Source organism: Prionailurus bengalensis, chromosome A1, assembly GCF_016509475.1.
Source record: "Prionailurus bengalensis isolate Pbe53 chromosome A1, Fcat_Pben_1.1_paternal_pri, whole genome shotgun sequence".
Taxonomy (NCBI): domain Eukaryota; kingdom Metazoa; phylum Chordata; class Mammalia; order Carnivora; family Felidae; genus Prionailurus; species Prionailurus bengalensis.
In genome coordinates this window covers 73,017,553-73,044,170 of record NC_057343.1, presented here as the reverse complement: position 1 = coordinate 73,044,170, position 26,618 = coordinate 73,017,553, and the positions used below count along the sequence as shown (strand labels likewise).

The 26,618-nt window shown below is 38.5% G+C and overlaps 2 protein-coding genes across 4 annotated transcripts in view; one reads left to right on the top strand and one right to left on the bottom strand.

Moving 5' to 3' along the window:
* FGF14 (fibroblast growth factor 14) overlaps positions 1–22,090 on the top strand; it is a 620,232-nt gene extending 598,142 nt beyond the window's left edge. For all 3 annotated transcript variants that reach the window (XM_043582620.1, XM_043582621.1, XM_043582622.1), the window contains exons 4-5: positions 12,722–12,920; positions 16,038–22,090. In XM_043582620.1, the coding sequence (XP_043438555.1) occupies positions 12,722–12,920; positions 16,038–16,174 (336 nt within the window). In that variant the 3' untranslated portion in view covers positions 16,175–22,090. The remainder of the gene's footprint in view (positions 1–12,721; positions 12,921–16,037) is intronic.
* Positions 22,091–22,482: 392 nt separating this feature from the next.
* The window catches only part of ITGBL1 (integrin subunit beta like 1), a 206,362-nt gene continuing 202,226 nt past the window's right edge, over positions 22,483–26,618 (bottom strand). Inside the window, exons 10-11 of the mRNA XM_043582619.1 lie at positions 23,852–23,965; positions 22,483–23,372 (exon numbers count right to left, since the gene is read on the bottom strand). Coding sequence (XP_043438554.1) covers positions 23,281–23,372; positions 23,852–23,965 — 206 coding nt within the window. The 3' untranslated portion in view covers positions 22,483–23,280. The remainder of the gene's footprint in view (positions 23,373–23,851; positions 23,966–26,618) is intronic.

The following is a 26,618-nucleotide window of genomic DNA, read 5'->3' as shown; positions in this document are numbered from 1 at the left end:
GTCCAGCCACTGCCAATAGTCTGTTCTGGCACTGCAGTAGACAAATCAGCATTCTTGTATCCAAAGCGACTCACTTCTTTCCCAGTCTTCACACTTCAGCCAGAGTGGTCTTTTCAAATGCCTAACCGACTGCAACATGCTCTTGCATTAAACTCGTTTGGGGGAAAATCTTCCCCTTGTTTGGGGGAAAGACTAAAACCTTGAACATGACCACCTGCTTCGGCTCATGTCTAGCCTCCACATCATAACTTCCCTGCTGCCTCCTTCACTGTTTTCATTTTATCCCTCAAATGATCTGTCTCTGCTCCTGCCCCAGGGCTGTGCACATGATATTGCCCTTCCCAGGAATATTCTTCACCTCGCTCTAAACCTAGTTAACTCCTGATGATGTTTCAGATTTCAGCTCAGAGTTTAATGTTTTTCCTTACCAACCCAGGCTAGATCAGATTTGTTTGTTGTATATTCTCAGACAAATCATTCCTTTTCTTGTAAGAACTTATTTTATGATGATATAATCATTACTGTAAATATCTGTTGTCCACTAGACTGTATACTCCAAAAGAGGACAGCCTGTATCAATTTTTGCTCATTGTAATGTCTCAAGAGCTAGAAAGGTGATTGGCAGGTACTAGAAACTCACTGATTTTTTTTTATGGATCAATGAATGCATGACTTTTACATATCATTAAGTATAGAATTTTGCAAATTTGTTTCCATGTGGTCAAAGTACTCAGATTTTCAAATGTATTATATCATATCTGAAACAGGAAACTTAGTATTTGTCATGGTAGACTTTCTTTCTTTCTTTCTTTCTTTCTTTCTTTCCATATATAATTCTTTCCATTTCATAGTGTCATATTCTCAACCAACAACCTGGAAAGTAAGATAATGCAACTCATTAATGCCTATAAAATTTCATGATATTATATGAAAATAATTCAGTGCAAATTTAGACAGAATCAAATCCATAGGAGGCCAGCTTCAGTGGCCTTGGCTTCACCTAGTTAAGAGTTAGCCATAGGTTGACATTTTTCTCTCCTTGGTTGTTCTGCTTCCCTGGAAGGTATTGTCTCTCTTCATACTTGTCTGGACTCTGTCCTTGTGTGTTAACCTTTGGAATCATCAAACAAGTTGTTTCAGAATCTGGGAAATCATGCCCAATGTCTTATTAGCTAATAAAGCGAAATCAAGAGAAGATAATCCTCAGGTTTTCATCTTAGTGTGATGTGGGCTTCCTCTGTATTTCACACATTCACTGTTGGTCATTCTTATCAGACCCTGACTTCTTAGTCCAGCAAGGTGATTTATTGGATACTCTGGGAAAAAATTAAGCCCCTTCAAATTACTCCATACTTTTAACATTGTTATTACGAACAAATATTTGCTAAGTAGCAGTATGATATATGTAAAATGTCAAATGGATAGAAATAAGAACATCTTTTCCATTTGTTTGGTTCAAACAAAATATGTGTGAATAATCTTTGAAAGTCCTAGGGCTCAATATAAATTAATGGTATTCAGTAAATACAGCATTTTAGAAGTATTGTAGAACCTGCTTATAGTTCATTCATTTTTCTATGGAAGCTTGCATTTTAAAGGTTGGATAAACTGGTACTTTTGATTGTTTGCTTTCGTTTGCTTTTTATTTATATAGGTAAGTGGTTCTGACTAGGTATGTATTATTAGGAAACATCGACAACACATGCACTTAATACCAAATAGAAGTTTAATGGAAAGGTCTAATTTAGAGTTTAGGGGCACCTGGGTGGCTTAGTGGGTTAAGCATCTGACTTCAGCTCTGGTCATGATCTCATGGTTCATGAGTTCAAGCCCCGCATGGGGCTCTCTGCTGACAGCTCAGAGCCTGGAGCCTGTTTTGGATTCTCTCTCTCTCTCTCTCTCTCTCTCTCTCTCTGTCTCTCTCTCACCCTCCCCTGCTAGCACTCTGTCTCTCTCTCTCAAAAATAAATAAACATTTTTAAAAATTAATAAAAATGTTTAAATGGGGTTTAAAGAAAGGAAAGTAGAAAAAGAAAAAAAGGAAAAAGAAAAAGCTTGCAGGTGAGTGTTGAAATTAGTCTAAAGAAAGAAACATGAACAGTCATAGAAATAGTATTAAAATGCAGTTCAAGGAGGTAAGTGGAAGAAAACAAGGACATACTCACTCATAGAATTCGGCAGAATAACAGTCACAGCTAAGTATTTGACATTTTATACTCAGTCAAGACAGAATGGGCTAGCAAGTACATTCAAAAGTACCTTTTGAAAGAACACAATAAAGAAAGAATAAGCAACTGGACTGGGTTTGCTAGGGCATGACGAGATACTGAATACCTCTATTCTAACTATGTTAACTTAAAAATTAATCATTATTATTATTATTATTATTTTTGCAAAGCAAATTTTGCTTGTTTTGGCTAACAAAAATTCTAGTGCAATGATTTGAAAATGTTTGCTACCAAAAATGTTTGCTACCGTCAGTGGTAATGCCTTTGTCTTGTTGGGTGTAAAAGAGATGAATATCTTCCGCAGCAGCCTTTGTCCCATTCAGGAATGTCTCTGCTGTACCCCTCCCCCACCCACACCCTCACCATGGCCAGAGGCACCAGACTCTGGGAACACAGGCTTTTGTTGTTGTTTTCCCCTCCAGTTATTTTGGAAGCCCTTAATTGTGTCATCTTATTTCTTAAATGCTAACTCCCTGTATTTCTTTATTCTCTCTCAGGTAAATATGACACCTGACAGGACCAGAGCAGATACAAGTTCCTTTCCAAACCCAACACTCCTGAGACATTAGGGACGAGTAATAAATTAAGAATAAAACAAGTGCTAAGGCTGATAATTTTTTTAATTAATTAATTAATTTATTTATTTATTTATGTATTTTTGAGAGAGAGAAAGAGAGTGCATGTGTTCACAATCTTGGGAGGAGCAGAGGGAGAAAGAGAGAGAGAGAGAGAGAGAGAGAGAGAGAGAGACAGAATGCCAAGCAGGCTTCACACTCAGCGCAAAGCCCCAAGTGGGGTTCAATCCCACAAACCATGAGATCATGACCTGAGCCGAAATCAAGAGTCTGATGCTTAACTGACTGAGCCACCCAGGTACCCCAAGGCCGATAATTTTTAAATACTTTATCCAAATTTACTTAATAATCTTTTCCAGTCCTTTCCTGAGGGTCATTCAATTGAAGGAGAACATTTGTTCTGGAACTCTCTTAACTTGGGTTTGTGGTCGCCCTAGTTGTTATCAAGTCACATTCCTCTCTTAGATTCCCTTTTAGAACTACACTGGGTTGACCAATGATATAACTAGTGATTTAGAGCCCAGGCCGTAGAGTCAGACAGCTGAGGATCAAACCCTGCTCTGCACAAACTCTTACCCAGAGGCTTAACTTTAATGCCATAGTTTGCTAAAAGGAATAAAATGAGATCATACATGTAAAGCATTTAGCTTTGTGACCAACTTATACTGATAAATGAAAACATGTTAATTATTACTAAGATGGTTTTTGGTTCTCCTTTAATTATTTACACTCACATTTGACCCAGTCTATAATAGATCAGTGTTCCCTAGACATCTGTGGTAGACAGCAGTATTTATCTTTTTAATTTTTAATCTTTTGCAGAGGGACTTCCATAAAATATAAGAACTTTAAATCACTAAAAAATTATTTTTAAAAATACAAATAAAAGGGCAGCATTTTAATTTTACATTCAACAAATACTCTTAAATTGCTACAGAAGTTTATAAATGCTTTTGCTCAATTTCTGTACTTGTTTCATTGCAGACAGGGAATAAATAATTTGTAGCCGGGCACAGGTCCCTGAACCAAACTTTAAGTAGTCCTATGATGGAGACTATGTAATATATTCTGTCATTTACCTTTTGAATGAAATGACCCTATTTCTAAAATGTTCTAAAATATTCCCTGACGCTGTCATGATTGGTTTATCTACAACTTCTACTTCACTTGATATTTCTGCTGTAACAGAAGTACCAATCACTAACTGAATCTGTAAAATCCTTAAAATGGAGGATGAGGCAATGCTAATAATCTGACATTGAGACGCCACGAATCTCTGCTTTGATGAAGCCTGTATTTGTCAGACCAAGAAGCTTGCATATCACTGTGTGCATATGTTATCTGTTGACATCATTCACTTAGATCGTCCAGAAAAGATTTTAAAACTCGTAGCAGCACTTTTTCTGGATTTGCTTACATATATTCAGTGTGATTCCCTTCACATAATGCACTGTCGGTTTTACATTTCTCTTTTAGCAAAGTTCAGTACAGTTAGCATATGACCCTACATATGTTGGAGAAGTATACCGTTGGGAAGCTGATGTGTGATAAAACACCAGAACACATTTGATCTGAGAGCTCAGTTTTTACTCACAACATCATCCACTATGACACCCTCATCCGATTCCAGCCCTTTCCTCGGGAATTTATGACAGCCATGGACTGTGTTTTTCTGGGGGGATGGTTGGCAACAGATGGCAGCCAACCCAATTTCTGTTTTGTTCAATGTTTCTTTAACTGATCAATGGGGAGAAATGTTGTATACAGGTTGGGCGAAGGGGAGAAGGGATTCATTTTGAGTACCCGTATGTTTTCTTGTTTCTTTTTTTTTACACTCTCTTAAGAATTTGCTTTCTTTCCCTCTGTACAATAACATAGAGAGATGAGTCACCTCTGTCAATATAATAGCATGTATCACTCATTACTGTTTTCCATCTATATTTTCTTTTGCATGCAGGTATAGATATAAAGATCAGCAGATAAGATACATATTTTCTGTGTTTTAGCTGAAGGATAAAGTAATTATCTGTATCAGTTATCAAATGCCTTTATGACACCGTGTACAACCACAAGAGCTGATGTGGCACGTAACTGTTAAGTGCATACAGCTTGTACACGTGGGGGCCAGGTGGAGCTTGGCTAAGCAACTCTGTAGATCTCGGGCAGGACTTGACTGTGTGTCTGGGAATGGGCCAGCCTAGGTTGGAACAGCTGGCTCTACTCCACCGATGTCTCTCCTCAAGCAGGCTAGCCAGGCATGCTATCATGACTGTGCCGGAGGAGGAGAGACTGTGCAGGAGGTCATCAGACCTCTACTTTCTTCACCTTGACTCATGGTGGGAGGACGTGTCAAATTACGTGCTAAGAGCATTGTTCAGGGGAGGGTGAAGCATTTGGGCCATTTTGGCAATTGACTGCATACCTAAAAGAAGAGATATTTTCAGCTAAATGCTATGATAAATGAGTAGGAATAGTTAGATGTATTTATCTTGATGAAAATAAATGTATTTGGGCAAGTTACTAACCTCTCCATGATCAATATCTTCCATTCTAAAATGGAGATAATAGCACCAATCCTGTAGAATGATAGTGAAGATTAAAATCATTGATTATGTAAAGTGCTTAACACAGTGCCTGATGCAGAGTATACATAATTTAAGTAAGAGTAAAAGTTGTTAACATTAGTATTATTATCATCATTATTGTGGTAAAGATTTCACTGTTGAGCACTGAAAAATGTGTGAGGATGGTGTACAGTTGGATCCGCAGTTTCTTAAGCATATTTATTTTGTAATTTTTTTGCTAATATTTATAGCACTGATACCATCTGTTCATGTTACAAGCATTATTATTTTAGGGATTTATCCATGTTTATATTCTAGAGAAAACAGATTTAACATTCTAGAACCAGTTGGCATATATTTTTATTTAATCTTAAACTTTACTTTCTTATTTGTTTCCATTTTCTTGCTTCAATAAATGTTATACTAATGTTAAGAAATAGTAGTAAGCTTATGAATAATACCAGTTTAATTGATATTTCCTAAAATTTTCTGATCATTTATTAATTTACTAATGGTAATAGGAACATATTCCAATATTTACCAAGCTCTAATAGTCATACAGATCATCTGGAGTCTTGTTAATATGCAAATTCTGACTTGGTAGATCTGCAGTGGAGCCCAGGATTTGGCATCTCTGACAAGTTCCCAGGTGAAAAAGTTGCTATTTTGTCCCTGAATAGCAAGCAGATATATATATTCTCCTATGGATAGTTAAAGATTTTATATATGTGTATATATAACATGCGTGAACATACATAAAAGTACATAGGTGTATAAATAAATAAATTAACTAAATCAATTATTTAGTATAATAAACAAATTACATTCTTGCCACAGTTCCAAACAAATATGTCAATAAGTCATAAAAAGAAAATATTTATTCAATATAATAAGTTAAAAATATATTTAATGAATAAATCAATATGTCTAAAGATAAATCTGTGCTTATATAATAACATCTCTAAATGTCAAATAGTGTCTTTCCTGGCAAAAGAAAGAAGAAAGACAGAAAGAAAGAAAGGGTCTTCATTTGCAATTTTTTTTCTCTAGAAACTACTTCGGGAAGAGCTTTTGGATGTATAAATATGAGTACTGGAGAGCCTGCTTTGTTGGGAACAATATACTTCAAACCACTGGGTCTTACAATCAAATAAAAGCTGTCTCCTAAACACAAATGTAATTATGCTTTATTCTGAAGTACATGCACAAACAATTGACTATTTTTTTTCTTCCTGTGGGTATTAGTCATGGTCTAATATTATGAATATTTGATTATGTAGAGTTTCAGATAACTACATTAGTCACCTCAGTTGTCTGTTTTTGAGTGTTAACTACAAGTTCTGTCTTGTCCCCAGATTCACAACTGTAAACTCTTCTAAAAGGTCAGAATATTCTTTCCTTAAATGTAGTCTTCAGGGTACCCACAATTTCTTTTTAAAGAGCTGAGTAGCATCAGAACAGTATCATTAATGCAAACCATGGATTTTGAAACCATAGAAGGTGAAGGAGAACAGGTAGATCTCTACTGATCTCAGGATAAATTCTAGTATGTGATATCTCTGAGGAGTAGAAAAGGAAGAAAAAAACCCCTGAGAATTCAGGTCATGTGGATCTTTGGGATTCCTGTATGTAGAAATGTCTATTGTACTGAAAGCTGTGAAGAATAATTAAGTCACTACTTCCCTGGCCATAGTAACAGTGAACATTGGAGTTCTATATATTATATAATTACCAATATAAATATAAATATGCCTATAGTTTACAACGCAGTGTACACTTTACCAATTATTTTGCACTTCTATTATCTTATTTGAGGTTTGCAAGAAACCTTTATGATTTGTTACTGTTCTCCGAGGAAGAACTTGGAGTCTGGCTCCCTCCTTCTCTGTTTAAGTCTGGGGAGAAACACTCCAAAGTTCAGGGTCAGGGTCATTACTGAGATATTGATGAGAGAAGACTGGGCTTTTTGATGACTCTGAAAATATAGAAGTTAACATAATATTAACAGGTATTATTTATTGTGCATTTATCATGTGCTATTTGCTAGTGTCTATCTAATATCATTTCTCTACCCTCTCTTTTTAATCTATTTTAGATTTGCCTTATCTTGTAATAGATGCTGTACATTTATCTGGAATGCCTGTTTATATATTTTCCTTTGAAACAGCGGAGGTGATGGTGATGCTGGTGGTAGGCAAACTTGTAGATATTAACCAAATGCAAATTTGCGTTTCTCCTAGTTGATGCAGTGACTGAAGGAATTTGTGAGCTAACTACTTGTGTCTCCTAGCCAGAAACCCAAGCTCACAACACACCGTATGGGCTTTTCCAGGGACAAACTAATGAAACTGATTGAAATTGTTTACACTTGTATATGTGAAAATAGGTAGAATCCAAGTTCAATTTGGCAATACTTAGCTCCTTAGTAATTTGAATTTTAATGAACAACCCCTCCACATTTATCTAGGTTGGGAAGTCCTCAGATCAGAGTTGGTAAAGCTTTTTGGCAAATCACCATACAGTAAACATTGTAGGCTTCGCGGTCCATACAATCTGTCTCAACAATTCACTCCTGAACTTCGGAATGTGGGCTACAAGAAGAGATGGTAGCTGCATTTGTCCCTTGGGCTATAGCTTGCTGGACCACTGACTTAGAGCCTCACGGTCACTTTCAGCACTTTGGTTATGGTTTTCCTTAATTATCTGGGTTCGTAGCTCTTCATTAGTTATGAAATACAGAACATGGGCCTTCCTTTCCCTCCACCCTCTTCTTTCATCCAGAACCCAGAAGCCTCCCTTAGTATATGCAAATGGCTTATGGGGGTATTTTCCTAAACAAAGGCATTTCCCTGAGAAGAGGGATTCTGCCCCTACTGTTAAGATAATAAGTGCACCACAGATGGTGCTTTCAATTCAGAACAACCACAGCATAAAAGGAGATAGGAAGTTTTTGTCTAATTGTTCTGTTTTTCTATTCTATGAGTTGACGATTTAGTTTGGCAATGATACAAATTAATATTTAAGCCTCTGCTGGAACTCAACCATTGTTGTTGATGTTTTGGTATCGGTGGTTCTAAATATAGGCAGGCAAGATGAGAAAAAGACACATCAAACTCCTTATCTGTTTCATTTTGGCAGTTTCAGAGAGTTTCTATTTAAGCTTACATCTAAATAAGCATTCTCATTTTATCACTGCCGGTTTTAGAGCAGTTCACTGGCACAATCATCGTATTACTCAAACGTATAAAAACCATACGATAGGTTAGGGCTGTGCTGCTAAGCCACCTGGGCTCCCTTCTTCATTTAGTGTTACTGCTCCTCTACATTGGAGGTCTCAAACTACAGGCTCATGGGCCCATCTCTGACCCTGGGTCTATCTGATACTGAAAAACAAAAACAAGAATTAAGAAATAGTTGCTACTATTAAAAGGAAATTGTATCTAGAAACCTGATGTCTTATTTCCTTTGGAAAACCGGGCTTACTAAAGCTCTAAGGTTTCTATTTTCACATGAGAACCGTGTGAGGAACAGCTGTTCTTTTTTATCATTCTTTCCACCACTCTGTCTCTTCAACACTGAGCCTGAGTTGGGGGGCATTTAGCCTCATAATGGTGCCAGGGTTCCAACAGCCAGCTTCACTCTTGTGTCTACCTGGTCAGTAGAGGCACCAAGTTTGTGACCCCTGCTGGCTACATGTCCCCTAGGGATCTCATCAGCAACAATGTCCACCTGTGGGACTATTCACTCCATCTGTCCTCCTAAAGCATGTTGTGGGACTCAGACACAACACTGTGGCCATGTTAATTGCATAGTTGTTATCAACAGCAGGTATGTTTATGGGTTATGTTTTATTCATTTGGTCAATGCCAGTTTTCCCTTGCAAGGAAATACCTTTTAGAAGGTAGGACCAAGAAAAAGAAAAGGGTTTCTGTCTTCAATAATTTTTAGAACATAGAGCCTTTCTCTGTTCGTCTGGGCTGCAAGGAAGTTCATAACTCAATTTAACAATGTGTCACAATTCCGGTGCTATTTCTCTTCTTACTTTGTGTGTCTCTGATCATATCAACACTGATTACTAAGGTGAACGCACATATATGCATGTACAATCTTCAAGTCCATTTTGCAAGAGACTGGGCTTCAACACATCAGAGTATAAGTGTCTCAGAACCATCCTCCACACTGACAACAGATATGTGTCTGCAAAATACCGGACTAAATCATTATTCCCTTGCTTATTCAGGAAGGGCTGTCTGCATATCTACCTCTTGCTCATAAGGAATCTAAGTAATTATCAAAGTGTCCAAAACCCTTCACATTTCCCTAATCTACCTTCCTATCCACATATCTGTGAAGTCACTGGCCCACCTCACAGAAGGGGGATGTGGAATGACTTCCTCAGAGTTGCCAGAGGCAAACATTTTATCTAAAAAGACTTAGTGTCAGGGGCACCCGGGTGGCTCAGTTGGTTAAGCAGCCGACTCTCGATTTCAGCTCAGGTTATGATCTCATGGTCCTGGGTTCAAGTCCCACACTGGGCTCTGTGATTACAGAGCAGAGCCTGATTTGGATCCTCTGTCTCCCTCTCTCTGCCCTCCCCCACTTGTTCTCTCTCTCTCAAAATGAATAAATGTTAAAAATAATTAATTAATTAATTTTTTTTAAGTAAAAAAAGAGAAAGACCTAGTGTCCGAGGTCCTGAAGTATACTCTAAGAACAAATGATTTCTTCCACATCTAGGATCTTCATTCTCTTTCATATATAATTTAGGGTAGAGACCATGTGACACGTTCCTAATTTGCTATTGGTAATGTCCTCTGAGCAATGGGGATCAGATGGGGATAGGGGTTGACTACTCTGTGTAACTGCTTTTCCAACACTCGAGGCCCCGGTGTCTCTAGGGAAAGGCCAGTCAGTAATCCTGTCAATAAGGTGAGCCAGGCTCTGGGCAGAGACTGGCTATCCCAGATGGCAGGTGCCAGTTCCTGTGACCCTGGAGTGGCCTCCCAGGTCAGCTCTTCTCCACCCTCCTCCCAGCTGGTTTTGAGACAGGTTTTAACAGGTAAAACCGGATGCCTTGGCCTGTCCCAATAAAAGGCCAGCGACACACAGAGTCTAATTTGTTTGTCATAGAAGGTGCACATTCAAATAGTTTGTTGTATTCATTAGTCTTTTGAGGGCAAGCCAGATTTACAGCATTCCACTTTATTTTTCCCCACCACAAATGTGTGAGCATGCATCCTTTAGTCAGTCCTCCCTCTACAGCATGGCCTGATTAACTCAGAGACTGTCATTTATTAGCAAGAGAACTAATGGGAGGATATTTGGAAAAATAAGATATTGTAGAAGGCCAGAATATTTATTTGGGTGGGATCTCATTCAAACCTGAGCTGGCATCATATAGAAGAAATGAAGACCTACCGAAATTCCTTTGGGAGGGGCTAAGCCCACCTTTTGGCTACTTTCATCTCCTCAAATTAATCACCTTTTGGATCTGTTATCTTTGTCATGAAAAACGTCTGCCATTAACAAAACCTGTTCCCCTTGGAAAACTATTAGCTTTCAGCGAATTAAAGTTATGGGGCACTCTGAATTAATTGTATCCTGCAAGGGACACCATTTGATAATTCACACTCTCGTGGGAAATATTGAAAGAACCTTTCCACAGGCAGTAATGTCACATTCCTTATTATAGCTGGCATAACTTTAACTCTTACAGGTTTAATTTTTGGTCCCTAAAGGACGTGTTTTTCAGAATGCATAAAGAAAACAATGTATAAAAAAAGAAACAAGTTATTTTCTGCAGTCATAAAAATCTATTCAGGTGAAAATTTTTTCAAGTACAGTGATATTTTTTAAAAGGTCAATGACAAGAAACCTCTATTTTGCATCTATATTTCATATATATATATATATATATATATATATATAATAGCACAGTGTTGAACTATTTAAAATAGCCACAAAGACTAGTTAAGTCATTTCTGTGTGTATAACTAGGAAGCTTGAAGTTTTAAATTACTTTTAATAGAAGTCTGTCAGAAATGCCTTTCTTGATTAAAGTTTAGAAGTGTGTATGGGGCCCCTGGGTGGCTCAGTTGGTTAAACATCCGACTTCGGCTCAGGTCATGATCTCAGAGTCCTTGGGTTCAAGCCCTGCTTTGGGCTCTGTGCTGACAGCTCAGAGCCTGGAGCCTGTTTTGGATTCTGTGTCTCCCTCTCTCTCTGCCCCTCTTCAGCTCACACACACACTCTCTCTCTCTCTCTCAAAAATAAATAAACTTTTTTTAAAAATTAAAAAAAAAGAAATGTGTAAAAGTCATCTATGAATATTTATGTCATTAATGATAATCATATAGTAGGGAGCTTTGGGCTGGTCATTGGTGGAGATCATGGCAGTGAGACTCAGGGCACTTGAGTCTCTTTACCCTTTCCAGAAAAGCCAGGTGGATTGCAGTCAGGGCAGCTTTTAATGTTTCTCTTCAAAAATTCTAGCTGGTGTGCAGCGCCTGGTCGGCTCATTTGGTTGAGCATCTGACTTTGGCTCAGGTTGTGATCTTACAGTTCACAAGTTTGAGCCCCGCATCGGGCTGTGTGCTGACAGCTCAGAGCCTGGAGCCTGCTTCGGATTCTGTGTCTCCCTCTCTCTCTGCCCCTCCCTGACTCGTGCCCTGTCTCTTTCTCTCAAAAATAAATAAACATTTAAAAATTTTTTTAAAAAAATAATAAATCCAGTGGGGCTCCAAAGCATGGAATTAGGTCATTATTTCCAGCTCCCATCTCTATGAGCAGCTGACACAACACCCATCCTCAACTCCCGTGGCTGGCTTGTGTGCCAGCTGATTGTCATGGTTTTCCTTTGAGTTTTGGGTCTCTTTGTAGGTAAAACATAACACCCTATCATATCAGTGATCTAATGCATGGCTAGCAGCTACTAGGGGAGCATATAATTATTCCTATGGAAATAGTGAAAATAGATGAACAAATTCCATAAGTATAAATCTTATTTTTGTTTAGCATATTGTGAGTATTGTGCTTTTTCTGGTTGTACTCTGGCTGAATTGTACACTGTTTCACTGAGACTGTTCTGAGTTTGTGCGTGTCTCCTATTTTCTCGCAAAAGGACATCCATACTCTTGCCTCTGCATATGTTCCCAATAGTAGCAGATTCTTCTCTATTCACTGCATATTTAAAAAGTGTGCAAATAGTACGTGAGGACGAGGTGAGGCTGGTCATCTCTGCCCAAGGGTTGGCTCATTCATCCCGGGCACACAAATTTCTGGAGGAATAAAGACAAATTTTGGGGAGGCTTCCATTCCTTCCTCTAACTGTCTTTTCTTCCTCTTGTCTCAACAGGAACTGTTTACCCCTGAATGCAAGTTTAAAGAATCTGTTTTTGAAAACTATTATGTCATCTACTCATCTATGCTGTATAGACAACAGGAATCTGGTAGAGCCTGGTTTTTGGGATTGAATAAGGAAGGGCAAGTCATGAAAGGAAACAGAGTAAAGAAAACCAAACCAGCAGCTCATTTTCTACCCAAGCCATTGGAAGGTGAGTGTTTTGTGTACATTATCCTTCTCAGTTTACCACACATTTATTTTCCCCATTGCTAACTCTACATTGGCCGCAAGGAACTTCATGGAATACTGGAGATTTTCTGTACCTGGATCTGGGTGGTAATCACACAGATATCTACTTTAGCCATGAATCTAAGGTTTGTACACTTTACTGTACATATGTGCGTGTATGATGTATATATATATACACATACACATAGATCATAAACATAGATATAAATATTTATGGGGTTTATAAAAATATATGCATATATATGTACATATATACATACACAGTTTTGAAAATTATGGAATACAAGTATTTGCCCATTTTGATGGTATTTAGCTGAAAGTAATCACATACTTGTGAATTATTGTAATTACAGAAAATGAAGGGTTAATCACTTGGCCTTGAGAGAGTGTCGATATCACAGATCTCCCTTCCAACTATGAAATTGTTTAGTAAACTTTGGTACCACCTTCTTATATATTCACTTGAAAACAATGAAGCCTTGGCATTTACTTTGATCAGATTCACAGAGAGCAGACCACGAAGTGTTGATAATTAATCAGAAGCATCTGTGCCTTTCTTATTAAGGATTCTGCCAAAAGTTCCATTTACCTTATCTACATAATTTTTGAGAACTACAAAAAAAAAATTGACATGGAGGCATTTCAAAAGTGTTGTCTATTCAAATACTTTTGCTTACCTTTGACAAAAAAGAAGATCTACAGTAACTAAATAAACACTTTCATTTAATTTAGTTTGATTTTCCTTTTGTTTTTTTGTTCCCAGAAGAAAGGTTTAGCCATCAAGAGAAAATGTACACTGGTTTTTTATAATCCATATTCCTTATGTAGGAATGAGATAATTTGGAATATTAAAGGTTAATTATTAATTATCTGTGAATGCATAATTCAGCTTTCAGTTCACCTAAGTTTGGAAAACCACTCTTACTGGTTAATACCATCTGTAAGATTTCATAAATAATGGCTTACTGTCCCCTTAACTCAATTTGCCTACAGAACAAGCCATTGAAACCTAACTGGTTAGCCACCATGGCCCATCTAGGAAAGGAAGAATTATGCCAGAATCTGAAATATGAGTGAATTATTCTCATTATATGATAGATCATAAGGCAATTAGAGTAGAAATAAGAAATGAGAGAGTTTGGCTATTGTTCCAGAGTAACACCTCTATGATTTGGCCTTATGTTTGTTGATGAATTTTGAGACCATCAGACTCACCAATATTCAAATGCAAGTGAAAAATTAAAAAACTAAGTCTGTAGCCGTTCTAGAAAAATCTTGGTTTATTTGCCACCTCGCTTTGTCTCTTTATATTAACTTTCGTGTTGAATATGAACAGATGAGAATTAACCAAATTTCTAAAATCTTATCTTTTAGCTACATAAATGTAATGAAAATCAAAAGGGACTTTATGTCTCTTAACTGAAGCAAAATCTGGAGACCTGCTATTTTTGTATATCTAGCAGGAAATATCGGAGACTGAGATGAGGTGTAATAATATCACTTGGTATTTGAATCATACACTGAAGAGTTGAGTGTGTGTGTGTGTGTGTGTGTGTGCGTGTGTGTGTGTTGTGCATTTATGTATTTTTCACGCAAAGAGGAACAGTATTTTCAAATAATTAGCAGACAGAGGTACTCTAAGAACAATTAAGGGGGTATTAATTATAATGACAGAGGTTATCATGTAGTGTAAGTTATAGAGGAGAATTAATTTCAAAACCCCTACAGGATGTAAATTATATGATTGGAAATGTTTATGGCAAATTAGGTACTTGATTAATTATTGATGCTCTGGGGCATTCCTATCTCTTACGCAACTTCACCACATAGACAATCAAGGTTAATGCTCTGCCATTATTGTCTCCTAATTGAATTAGTAGTGAGAGAGGAGAAATCGGACAGTGCTTCAAGGATATGGATTAATCCCTTTTACTACCTTGCCAAGTCATTTCAGGCAGGTCTGAAATGTGTGTGCTGCTGAAAATCCACATGCTGCATTGATGCAAAAGAGGTTGTACCACCTTGAGCATGGAGAACGCATATGGTGGTCCATCCTGACCAAACATAGAGTCTCTTCATAAAATATCAGACCCTTTCCAAAGCCTAAAAAGCAGGTTAGACAGCTCTAATTCCTGAGTATTTCTGATGGCAGATGATTTTAACTCAGCTAATTTCCCCCAAGCATCAGTCCCCCTGAAATGTCCTTCTGCAGGATTCCCTAGAACTATTTTCCAAAAACCCACATGAACTGCTGTGATTAACTGAGCCACTGGACACTATTCAAGCAATTGCTCAGAACTTACTCGGGCATCCATCCCACATGCACTCTTGCCATTCTGTGCTTCTACCTTATATGACATCAATTATTAGGTTTTTAATAACATATCAGAATGAGACATAAAAATACAAAATGCCCCACACATGCCTTCAGATTTTTAAGGGTCTCTTTCCATGATGGTGGGAGAGGAAATCTAAAGAATGATCTCCCACAGTCCCTGGCGTAAGGAAAGTGAGTTATTGCTTTGGATAGCTTTTGAAGTTGACGTGAGTATGATTATGTTGCTTTTGAACCACTTGAGTGGAAAATAATGTGATGATCTAGAGGGTAAATACCAGGACTCGAAAAGATGAATGGGAGTGAGGGGTTTCAGTGTTGACATCAGGGTGCAGTGGAAGGGAAGTGTGAGTCTTCCTGACTGGACAAAGAGAACCAGGTTTGTGCCCCCCCTAAAGGAGATATGCAGATATGTTATCTAAGTGCTTGCCATTGGTGTGTGTGTGTGTGTGTGTGTGTGTACTTTATATCTGAGCCCCACAAAGAGGCCACTGCTCCTATTTAAACCCTCTCTCCTAGACAAAAACCCACACTCACTCAAGTGCACATATTAGTTACACAAGCTGGAGAATGTGGAGGAAGTACTATCTTCCGTTCTGGGGCAGGAAATTACTGCTTTAACACAGGAAGTCCCCTCTACGAGGGGTTGCATTACTTCCGGTGTGTCAGGCCTGGCCACTCTTGAACCTAACCGCCCTAATGTCTCCTTTCCTCCCTTCTTCACGACCCGCCGCCCATCCCCAGTTGCCATGTACCGAGAACCATCTTTGCACGACGTGGGAGAAACGGTCCCGAAGGCCGGGGTGACGCCAAGTAAAAGCACAAGTGCGTCGGCAATAATGAATGGAGGCAAACCAGTCAACAAAAGTAAGACAACATAGCCAGATCCTCACAGGTGTTGTGACTTATTCGTCCTGAGCACAGTTGAGTGATTTATCCTTGCCAGACATTCCTGCTCCCGCGGCTGAGGAGCGGCCGGAAGTAAGCCAATGCTTGCTCTTTGCTGTCTCGAACTTCTTGATTGCAAGTGGATAAATCTTCAACCTGTTGCACCCCCAGAACAAGAAGACACCTGGACAACCAGCTCAACTCAGACCATGGAATGCCCTACCAGATATGGAATGCCTTTTTAATATCTTTTCTGTGACTGTGACACTTCATGTGAATGACATACTTCACAAGTACACTCGATACCTTGCCTGCTGACAGCTACCCATAATCCTTTTTGAGTCCTGTTTCAGCGAAATCCATGTGTTTAAGTTCAATTTTGTAGCACACAAATACTATTGAGTAATTTCTAGTTAGACGCTGTAAACCTGTGCTATTATGGATTTCTCTTCCCCCCGTTTTTACAGGGCTGCCCGCTCCACTGTCCGTGACCTTTTGCGGGGATTGTATTCCTCTAAATCTTAAATGTTGCAGTTGGCTTAGTTCGGAGAGCGATCAGGGAATCAGGAAGCCTTCTCAACCTATTAGTACAAATTGCATCTATAAAGATTAAGAGTGTTGTCTCCGGCTCCCACTCTCAATTAAACACACATATATGCTCTGTCCAGTAGCAGATACTGTGCTCCTCTGGTCGGCGTGGCCGGGGTGAGAAACGGGTCAAACACAGTCCAGGGGAAGCTCTCTAAAGATATGTGTTTGACATCCCCCTATAGTTCCTTTGTGTGTGTGTGTGTTTTATACATATCACAAGCTTACTGGTTAATGGTAACATTTGCCTTGCCCAGCGAGCAAGACCCACTGGTTTTTGAGAAAGTGGGTCCAAAGAACTCTGTAGGCCTTGTAGGCCTGATTAAGGTTCATTTTTTCATCTACTAATCCTCATTATTTGGGAAAAAAAAAAAGAAAAAGAAAATTCAATAATTACAACCTACAAGAATTGCGCTACCTAAATCCATTTCAGATATAATCCTACCTGTTTTTAATGAACCGAACTGAATGCCATCCCCAGTTTTGGCTGCGTTCCACTCATACTCAGCAGAGCATGGGCAAGGCGGCTGTTGTGTTCTTTTTCTGCAGCAGCAATGCAAACGTTAGTTATAAATTAGACTTTAATATTTTTGGTGTTTAATGACAAGTTTTTAAAACTGGACATATTATTAGGAAAAAATATTTTTTTTAGCTCAGCATGCTGAGTCAGGTACTGTGTATTTCGCCACTCCAAACCTGTAACTCAGCTTCTTGGGGCCCCAGTTGCCCAGTGGCTGGGGTAGAGGTGCCTTGCCATGATCTCAGAATGCAGTCTGTTGAACTATTCTGGATAAAATTCAAGGCAAACCAACACGTTCACACATCAGTTTTCCGTCCATTCAGTTGATTTGCATTTGTTTTATCTTGCTTTCTTAATTTCCTTTTGCATAATTCTGAGCTTAGGGAAGACAACTGCTAAGAAAGGCCATGAATATAGTTGACGGCACAAGGAAGAAACCAAGCAAAACGTTCGGTATTGGATATAAAGAGTTTCAAAATGTCTGATACGAAACTGTTTGGAAATATATTTGTTAGCTCTGTGTATACTTAATAAAATTCAATGTTTTCTCCTCTGAAGAGTTAACTGAGACCAAACTGAACCTCATTTATAGAAAACTCTATGTGGGATTATGTACTGGCCTCTTGTTATTATTTCCACGTGGAAGGCTGACCCAGTCGCCATTTCCCCCCATCTGCACTGTATTTTCTTGGAAATTATTTTGTCACTGCTTTCCTAAGTCTCCATGACAGCCCTTGCCCGGCATTTAAAAATTTTGGCCTGCTTAGCTGATTAAAGATTTAGTATAAATTTAACTGTTTATGCTTACTTCATTTTCATATTGGATTTCATTTTAATAAATAAAAAGTTAGCATAACGTTTGGGTAGATTTATTGCCAATAATGCTAAAGTACGAACATAACAAAATCATTCCTTTGACTATTCTTGATTTCCTGTTACACCATCTTAAGGCCTATCGTTTTCAACAGGATGAGTTAAAATATGTTAGATGAGTTTCATGAACCAACTATTTAGGGAAGACATATATTCTATAATATGTGGCAAACTATGAATTATTTAACTTGACATTCCAATTAGATGGGCTTATACACACCGCTCGCCCCAACTCACACACACACACACACACACACACACACCAAACAACCCCACCTATTTGTTTTTGGTAATCAGCCCTACTTGCTGGTTTTTTCCCACTGCAAGCCTGTTAATTGGTTAAAATTAAGACAAGATTTATTTTTGTAAATGACTGAGACTTATGTAAATGTGCATCTCTGTTTTGTTTTTTATATGAGTTGTCTCTAAGGGCATTTATCCCTATGAATGGATGTCAAATACTTTCTTCTAATATATGTTTAGACATATTGCAGACGGGTCCTTGTTATTTGTAAATTAGACCGTTTCCTCTGTGTCTGGTCTCACCTGTTGCATGGGACAAGGACAGCACTGGTGAACTGCATGTAGTAGGACCTACGTATCAAGAACTGTGGTATGTATTATTCAATTTACATACAAAGAGTTTGTCTGCATTGTACAGTTTCTGTGTTTAATACCATTTGTTGTATTCACACATACAACATACTGAATAAAATATTGATATGAAGGCATATTACAAAACATCAAACAACTTTATGTAACAAAATGGCATCGCTTCACCCACAAGTATAGAGAAATATCATGTAAATAAGTTGGTACACTCAATTTCCCCCTTTACCATGCCAAAGAAAATTTTAGCTCTTTGATGATACCTCTCTTGCTATTTTTCTGGGATAAGACTCCACCAGTTTTCCCCTCAAAAATTAAGTTTGCTGTTATTAAGTGCAGTCTGTCATTATCAATGTTCTGTATAGTAAATCCGATGGAATTCATTTGTATCTACAGACTGTGTGTTTTGTACCTCCATGTACATATGTCAATTGCATCGAGTCTCTCTAATGTCACATTCCTTTTGCATGCATATCTGGTAGGGGAGGGTTATTTCTACTGATCTGTTATGGTAGCTGATGGCTTCACCCATCCCTCAGCAATGCTCGGGAATGTTAATTGTTTTGATATTCCAGGCGACACCGGTTTTATTTTAAGTTTGCTTTCTACAATGTTTTGCTACAACCTTACTTGGAAAAACTGCAGAAGCGATGCAGGTGGTGCACCCTATGTAAAGAGTAAAATGGTACCGAGCACCATGTCCTTAAAATCCTGCAGACATTAGAGATCCTTGCTCTAAATGTGTGCTCGCCCGGAGGGTTTTGGGGTAGTAGGTGGCATTAGGAGCTCCACACGGGGCCTGCAAGACTCCTGCTGCAGTCCTTCTCATTATTTACCTCCTGGTGAATCCTTCTCGTTATTTACCTCCTGGAGAGTGAGCAGAGTAGTTTTAGCACACCTGCCCAGTTGCTCAATTAATGCCTAAAGCATTAAAACAGTCAGATGTTTTCGAGATGACCAATGTTAGATTTGGTTTTATTTTACAAACCAAACCAAAACAAACAACGAAAACTTCCTGTTCCTTAAGTTAGAACGTGCGTATGGCTTCACTTAAGGTTTTAGTCCTAATATTACAGAGAGAACTAATGCTTCAGGGAGAGACCAGATTGACTAAGAGTTCCGTTTTCGAAAGAAAGAAAATAATTGAAAACTATTTCCAATTTTATTTCAGAACAAGACTATTTCCAGGGAAAGCAATTGGCTCAATGCCGATATACCAACATCCAGATGAGAACTGTATCGCTTTGGAGAAAAATACAATTCCCAGCTTAAGTTTCTTAGCTTACAAGGGGGTTACACAGGGCCCGTGGACCCTTGGATACTGAGTAGGGCTTCAAAGTTTTGACAGGGAGTCTGCAAAGGCTGAGTTGTGATTTGTTTTGATTTGTTCTCAGTTTTCTGTATCATTCGGTATAATCCCAATGTTTGCTGGCAGAGATTGTGTTTGTATTTGACGTGGTGGAGGCCATTCCTTTCAAGGTGCTGCAGGCATTTGGATTAGCTGAAGGGTGCAGGGAGAAAATGGGGTAAAATGTCCTCTTGGGTCTTAGGACCCAATTCGAATTATATTGAAAAGTATATAATTCTTGGGGAAGAATTCCTCGGTGATGGTTTGCCAACAAGCATGGCGCGTGCCAACAGCAGCAGCAAACGTGTCCTGTCACATCCCTTCCCAACTGACGTTAATCTCCCTGTCACAGGAACTCGAACAAGCCGAAGAGATTCGCACATTTCCCCTTTCACCTGTTACAAGTTGGTTCCTGCCCTGCCTTTGTTTGAAAGAGGGAGTTTTTATCTTAGTAACGGGATTGAAAGTCAAAATACAAAATCACATTGAAGAAGGGTAGGATTTACGTCTTTACATGTAACTATATTTTATTTTTTCCAATTTAAACATGTAAATTAAATAACTTCTTAATATATCTATTGATGTTTGCATTGCTAGAGTCAAAATCACATACACACATATGAAATATAGCAGACAGAAAGAAGTAAAAAGAAAATATTTCTGTTTTAAAAGAAAAATATTCCTTAGAGATTAGGTACCATGTGACTTAGGCTATCACTCAGTTTTGGTTCAATAATTTGTAGCTAAATGAACCCGGAATATAGCTGACTGTATTTTCAGCCTTGTCAAAAAATTTGGACAAATCACATTTCAATCTTCATAGTATAATAATTTCTCCATATTGAAACCTTTTCTCAAAAAAAAAAAACCCATACATGATGAGGACATTTTCCTTATATGAAAACATAAAAATTGAAGCCCTTTCATTTTAGTTAATACAAAGGGATAACAAACAGAGGGAGTTAGGAGAAAACTAAGACGCACCCAGGAATACAGGATAAGACAAAGGGAATGAATTAAGGGCATCTCCAGTAGAACATGGCTGGCAAACTACTTACTGCTCAGCTGGGAGCCACATCCAGCATGCAGTCTGTTTTTGTATGGCCCAGGAGCTCAGAATGAGTGTTCTGTTTTTCCTTTTATAGTTCTAAAGTGTTAAAAACAAACAGAGAAGAACACGCAACAGAGAGGTCAGTGGCCCACAGAATCTAAAGTATTGACTAACTGGTCCTTTATGGAAAGCAGAGTTCTGCAGTGTGGGAAGCTGCATGATGTAGTGAATTCTGATGATTGCACATCGTCCGGTCATCAAAACTGCTACTGAATAATTACAATATGTTTGTTTGAGGCTAAAAATGATTAGATAGAGAGGAGGAAAGAATATCATCTATATGATTTCTGAACTGCTTATATTTCCCTCGTTTTACAAAACTGATATATCAACGGACATACTCAATAATAGAGATACAACTAATATGGTTGCACTTCCATCATCTCAGGATAGAGATAACAATTTTATAAATCTATTAAAGTATGAGAACACTATTAGTACTATCAAAGTCAGCATCAGATAAATTTTCTCTTAAATAACTTTCAATATTAAATTTTTAAGTAACTCGGCAAATGCATATTTTCCTTATTTTTTGGTGATTTGACTTAATAAAGTCCAAGCCATGACTCTAGGATATTTACATCATCAAGTAAAATTTCCAAGTAAAAATTTTCATCTTAAACAATGCGGAAATGATTTTGTTACATTACTCTAGGATTTTACAAAATATAATTCACATTTAGAAAAAAAGTGGGTTTTTTTAGCTCCAAATAATTAAAGGTTGCCTAAACTAATGTGTGTAAGTAGATTTAACTGTAAATATGTAAGGGAAGTCCTAATTATTGTACATTTTCATAATTCAATGTGAATTTCATACAGAGCAAAATTTCACCATTAAGAAAATAAACATTTTGTTCCTATCGCTGAGTGAATATTTGTAATTTCTACTTAAGACATTTCTAGATTTATTTTTTATCCTCTGAGCTTTGAGACTGGTGCCATTTGATCACAGTATCTCTTCTTGACTTCTTTGCATGATGCTTTTTCAGTAAATAATGTATGCTTAGAAATAAGAATATTTTAAGGGAAATGAATGCATATTTCAGGCCCATCCTATGTCCAATTAAATATTCTTTCTAAAAGGCAAGTTACCATGGCGCAATTTAAAATAGTGAGAAATCAAATTCCTTTTACACCTAACCCCTCCCTGCCCAGTTTACAAAATGATCTAGTAACAGAAGGTGCCCCTGAATACCAATTCATTTTTTTTGTTGTTGTTAATCATCAGTAGGTAAATATATATTGACACAGATTGTAAGCAACTTAACGTCACTATTTATTAAAAATGTTAAATTGTACACTTTTCATACTTCTTTCATAAGGGAATCTTCTTTTGTGAATTTAAAGTGAGACCAGATGCATGACTTACTGGCTCAACCTGATCAGTCTTTTTCTTTAAAAAGCACTGGTGATCCAGCCTTTAGCACCCCCGACACTAGCCCTTGTGCCCGTTTGTCTTTACTGACTCCAAATGGAAATGCTGAGTGATAAGGAATCTGAAAAAATATGATGGATGGATTTATGTGAGGATATATCTTTTCCTTAGATTCAAATGTGGGGTTTTTTTGTGACCACTTTTTTTGTGGCCTAACAACCATGTAATTCAGTGTTTCTCAACTCCGGCACTATTGACATTTGGAGTCAGAGAACTTTTTGTCATGGGGCTGTCCTGTGCCCCGTGGGATGTTCGTAGAAGCATCTGTGTCCTCCATGCACTAGAGGCTGGTAGCATGCCCTGCCTGCCCACCCAGTGTGACAATCGAAATTATCTGCAGATGTCACCAAATGTTTTCTGGGGTGGCAAAGTCACCCTTGTTGAGAACCACAGGTATAAATTCTGGAGGAAAAATTCTTTCTGGCCTTATTTATATCAGATTTTTGCCTAACTTGTTTTTTAATGAGTGCCCAGCCTTCACTCAGGCATTCAGAAATAGAAAAACATGCAATAGTCTATTTGACCTGTCCTAGTGGTGATTATACATGGTTTCCTTTGCGTTTATGTGTCCTAATGGTCTACAAACATAAGAATGCAGTCTTGTCCCACGGGTCGTTAAGGATAGTCTGTGCCGAGCCAGATCTCACACGCATTTCCATTCCATCCGCGCCAGCATTCACAATTTCCACAGCTACATATTCCATTCCCTGCAATAAAATACAGGGGGGGGGGTCATCATCATGACCGAAAGGCACCAAGTTCGAGTGTGTTACTATAAACCACGCACCAAGTTCAAGTATGTTACTATAAACCATAACCGTTCCTAACCAAAACCATTTCATTCATCCTCTGCAGATTTTACTGCACGGCCATGTTGCTATTAACTTATTAAACAGCTATGGGACCTCTGATCCTTCAAACGATTAATAGCACCTACTTGGTAGCACCAACTATGCAGTATCCATTCAGCAGTGACCATCTTGTATCACTCCGGCTGAACTTTCTCTACGTCCCCACTTCACCTTTAACTTATCTAGCACACGTATCTAACCATCTATCAGGACTTGGTAATTAGGACAGCAGTATCTACCACACACACAGCCACGGGCAGCACCGTGGGGTGGGGGGCCGTTTGTCTTTCTCACAAACGGGGAGTGTGGAGCAAACCAAGCAGGTCACACTGCACCTGTGCAAATGAGGCCGTCGTGCTTGTCACAGTCCCTGTCGTCACAGTCACAGAGCTCTCCAGAAATGTACCACTCTTCAGCAGAGCAGATGCACTTCCCACAGTGGCAAGAACCTGAAATCACAAAGGGCATCATCACTAAGGGTTTCTGACTAGAATAGAACATCGGCAACACACGGACAACGGGCTTCTAATAACCCACCTTCCAAAGGTAAAAGTTTATCGAAGAGCCTGTTGCTCAGAGGGGAGCTTTACTTACCGTCATTCATAAAGGTCATCCGGGAAAGGCTTCATTATGGATCTAGACAGTTGCAATTAGCCTTGAGCAAATGTTCCATGGCCCGGGCTGGTTGAAATGTCAATAAGAGCAGAATGTGCTGATTCTTAGAGATGGCCTTCCGAAAAGGTGTTCAAAAATAGACGATTTTTTCCCTCTTTTCTTCTTTTTTTCCCTCCTTAATTGAATCATGTTTTAAAAGTGTCTGCTCTTCAAAGGAACTGAATGCTAAGGTCCATTAAATAAGGATGCATTTTATAATTAAAAGTACCACTAAATTATTGTGCTGCTCCTTTTGGATTTTTGCCTGCATGCTTTTCTTAGGGTGGCTCGTAAAAGTGCTGCACAGGGTTGCTCAGAAAAGTGCTCAAAACGTACACACGCTCACTTGTGTTCATGTGACTTATCGGATCTCACCCTCGGGGCCTCCCGCCATGATCGAGGAGACATATGATCCTCCCAGAATGTTCATCTCCTCCGAGGTTCTGGGTCTAACCAACTTTCTCATTACTTCACCCATTTCCCCTTTGTCCTTCCTCCCTAATGAAAAACATCCTCTTCTGTTATTAAAACTATTTTGACCTACTGGAAAACAATTTTATGAATGGTTATTTAAAAGAAAAGAATATACATGAATTAAATGATGTCACAAAGAGAAGAAAGCTCTCTTGGTCTGCACGTCTTTACACGACAGGCTAAAAAACCCTCACACGGCAAAATTACTTCCATAGCAGCAGTAAAGAACTTTAAAATTAAAACAGAAGCACATATAAAAAGGACCTCCCCTTTTCTTCTGTTTCCTTGGATTGGTTTTTCTTTCCCAGTGTGATTTCCTTTTACTAAATGAAGGGTGTCACTAAATTTTTCAGATCAAAAATCACTTAGGAAAATGTGAAGGAGAAGAAGTATTTTGATATATTTAACAAAATTCCATATTGCTCAGTTCAAAATGTACTGGGACCAATCACGAATTAGAGCCTCCGTGAAACATTAGTGATTGCAAAATGAGTTAGCAAGCTGGAGGATAAAGCGGTTACAGAAAAGAATTTGCATTTGTCACAGATATCATCAAAGGATTTGTATAAACGTGTCCCAGGCCTTAGGCACTTTGTGATATTTCACGTGGAAACTGGCATATGCATTTAGCTACAAGAATCCCCAATGGCCAAATTAAATGTGTGACATTCCCTGTCACACTTCTCAAGGTAAGGGAGTAGTCAGAATTAGTGATACGCTGACAACTGTGTTTACACTGATTAACTTCTTGCCTAACCACAGCATGATTTCATTTAGTCTAGACTGTTTTCCTGAGGGTCTGGGTTGATCTACACAGTCTTCAGTACAATCCAGACAACTGTCACTTCTGATGAGTGACTGGCAGGCTGCTGCCAGTCACTGAGCCTGCTGGTCCGTCTGTGAGGGAGGGTGGCTCCTTCCTGGTCATGTCAAGGTACAGTGTTTCCTTACTTTAGAAATCTATCTTCATTTTAAAGACTTTTTTTCAATTTTCTTAGGCACGGAAATGTTCAACATTCAACTGCTCATTTAGCACATGGTTAGCGATCTATCTGCAACAAAGAAAACTTGGGGCATGCCATTGACTTTTCATTGCAATTTCTTCAGAAGGCACCATATTTAGTGCCTTACTTCCACGAGTAGAGGAAGCTCAATTATTTGAAGAATTTTACTGTTTTTAGTTGTTTCTAAAATAGTACCTCCTTTACATTGCAAAATTATTTCTACAAAGCAGCAGAAGCAAATGACTTTGTATGTCCATGATATTCATGTATCACACCTAGTATATCTTTTTTTTTTTTTTTTTTTGGTCACAATTCATGAGAAGATCTCACATTTCATTTTCAAACTTTTCCCTTGATTCTGGAACTCTTCTAATTACTGCTATAGCTGCTGAAATACTTAGCTTCCAGCCATATCAAAGTATTTTCCTAACTGGAAAGCTCAGCTAAAGTCAATATAGTAGACATTGATAGATTGTTTGACAAGTAAATTTCAGTTCCCAACGTCTACTAGTTACTGAAATACTTAGAATGAAAAATGGGCATTGATTTCTATGTGTTCTCTGAAAACTAGCTTTTCTCAGTCAGCATCATCCCCAGCTGTGCTGTTCCTTCCCGTTTATCAATTCTCAGTGCAACTTAGAGGCTGGAAATTCTTCTACGGCTGGTGAGACTAGGCATAACCTAGCATGTAATAATAAATACGCAGTGGGATAGTTATCAGAACCTCTTATAGCCTTTGCTGTGGAGTGCTCTGGCTGGCTTCACCAATAGCTAGAGGTCAAATTGCCTGTCTTTGCAAAGGGAAAAACTTAGGGAGAAGATTCTGTCAGACGGACATAGGCCACCTGACTGCCAAGAGGTGATCAAGTGTTGAGCTCAGCTGGCCAGCACCCACTCACACCCATCAGACCAGTCCAGCCACAGGGTGCAGCCAGCCCATTTTGGTAGGACTCTCAGGTAGTTACCTCAG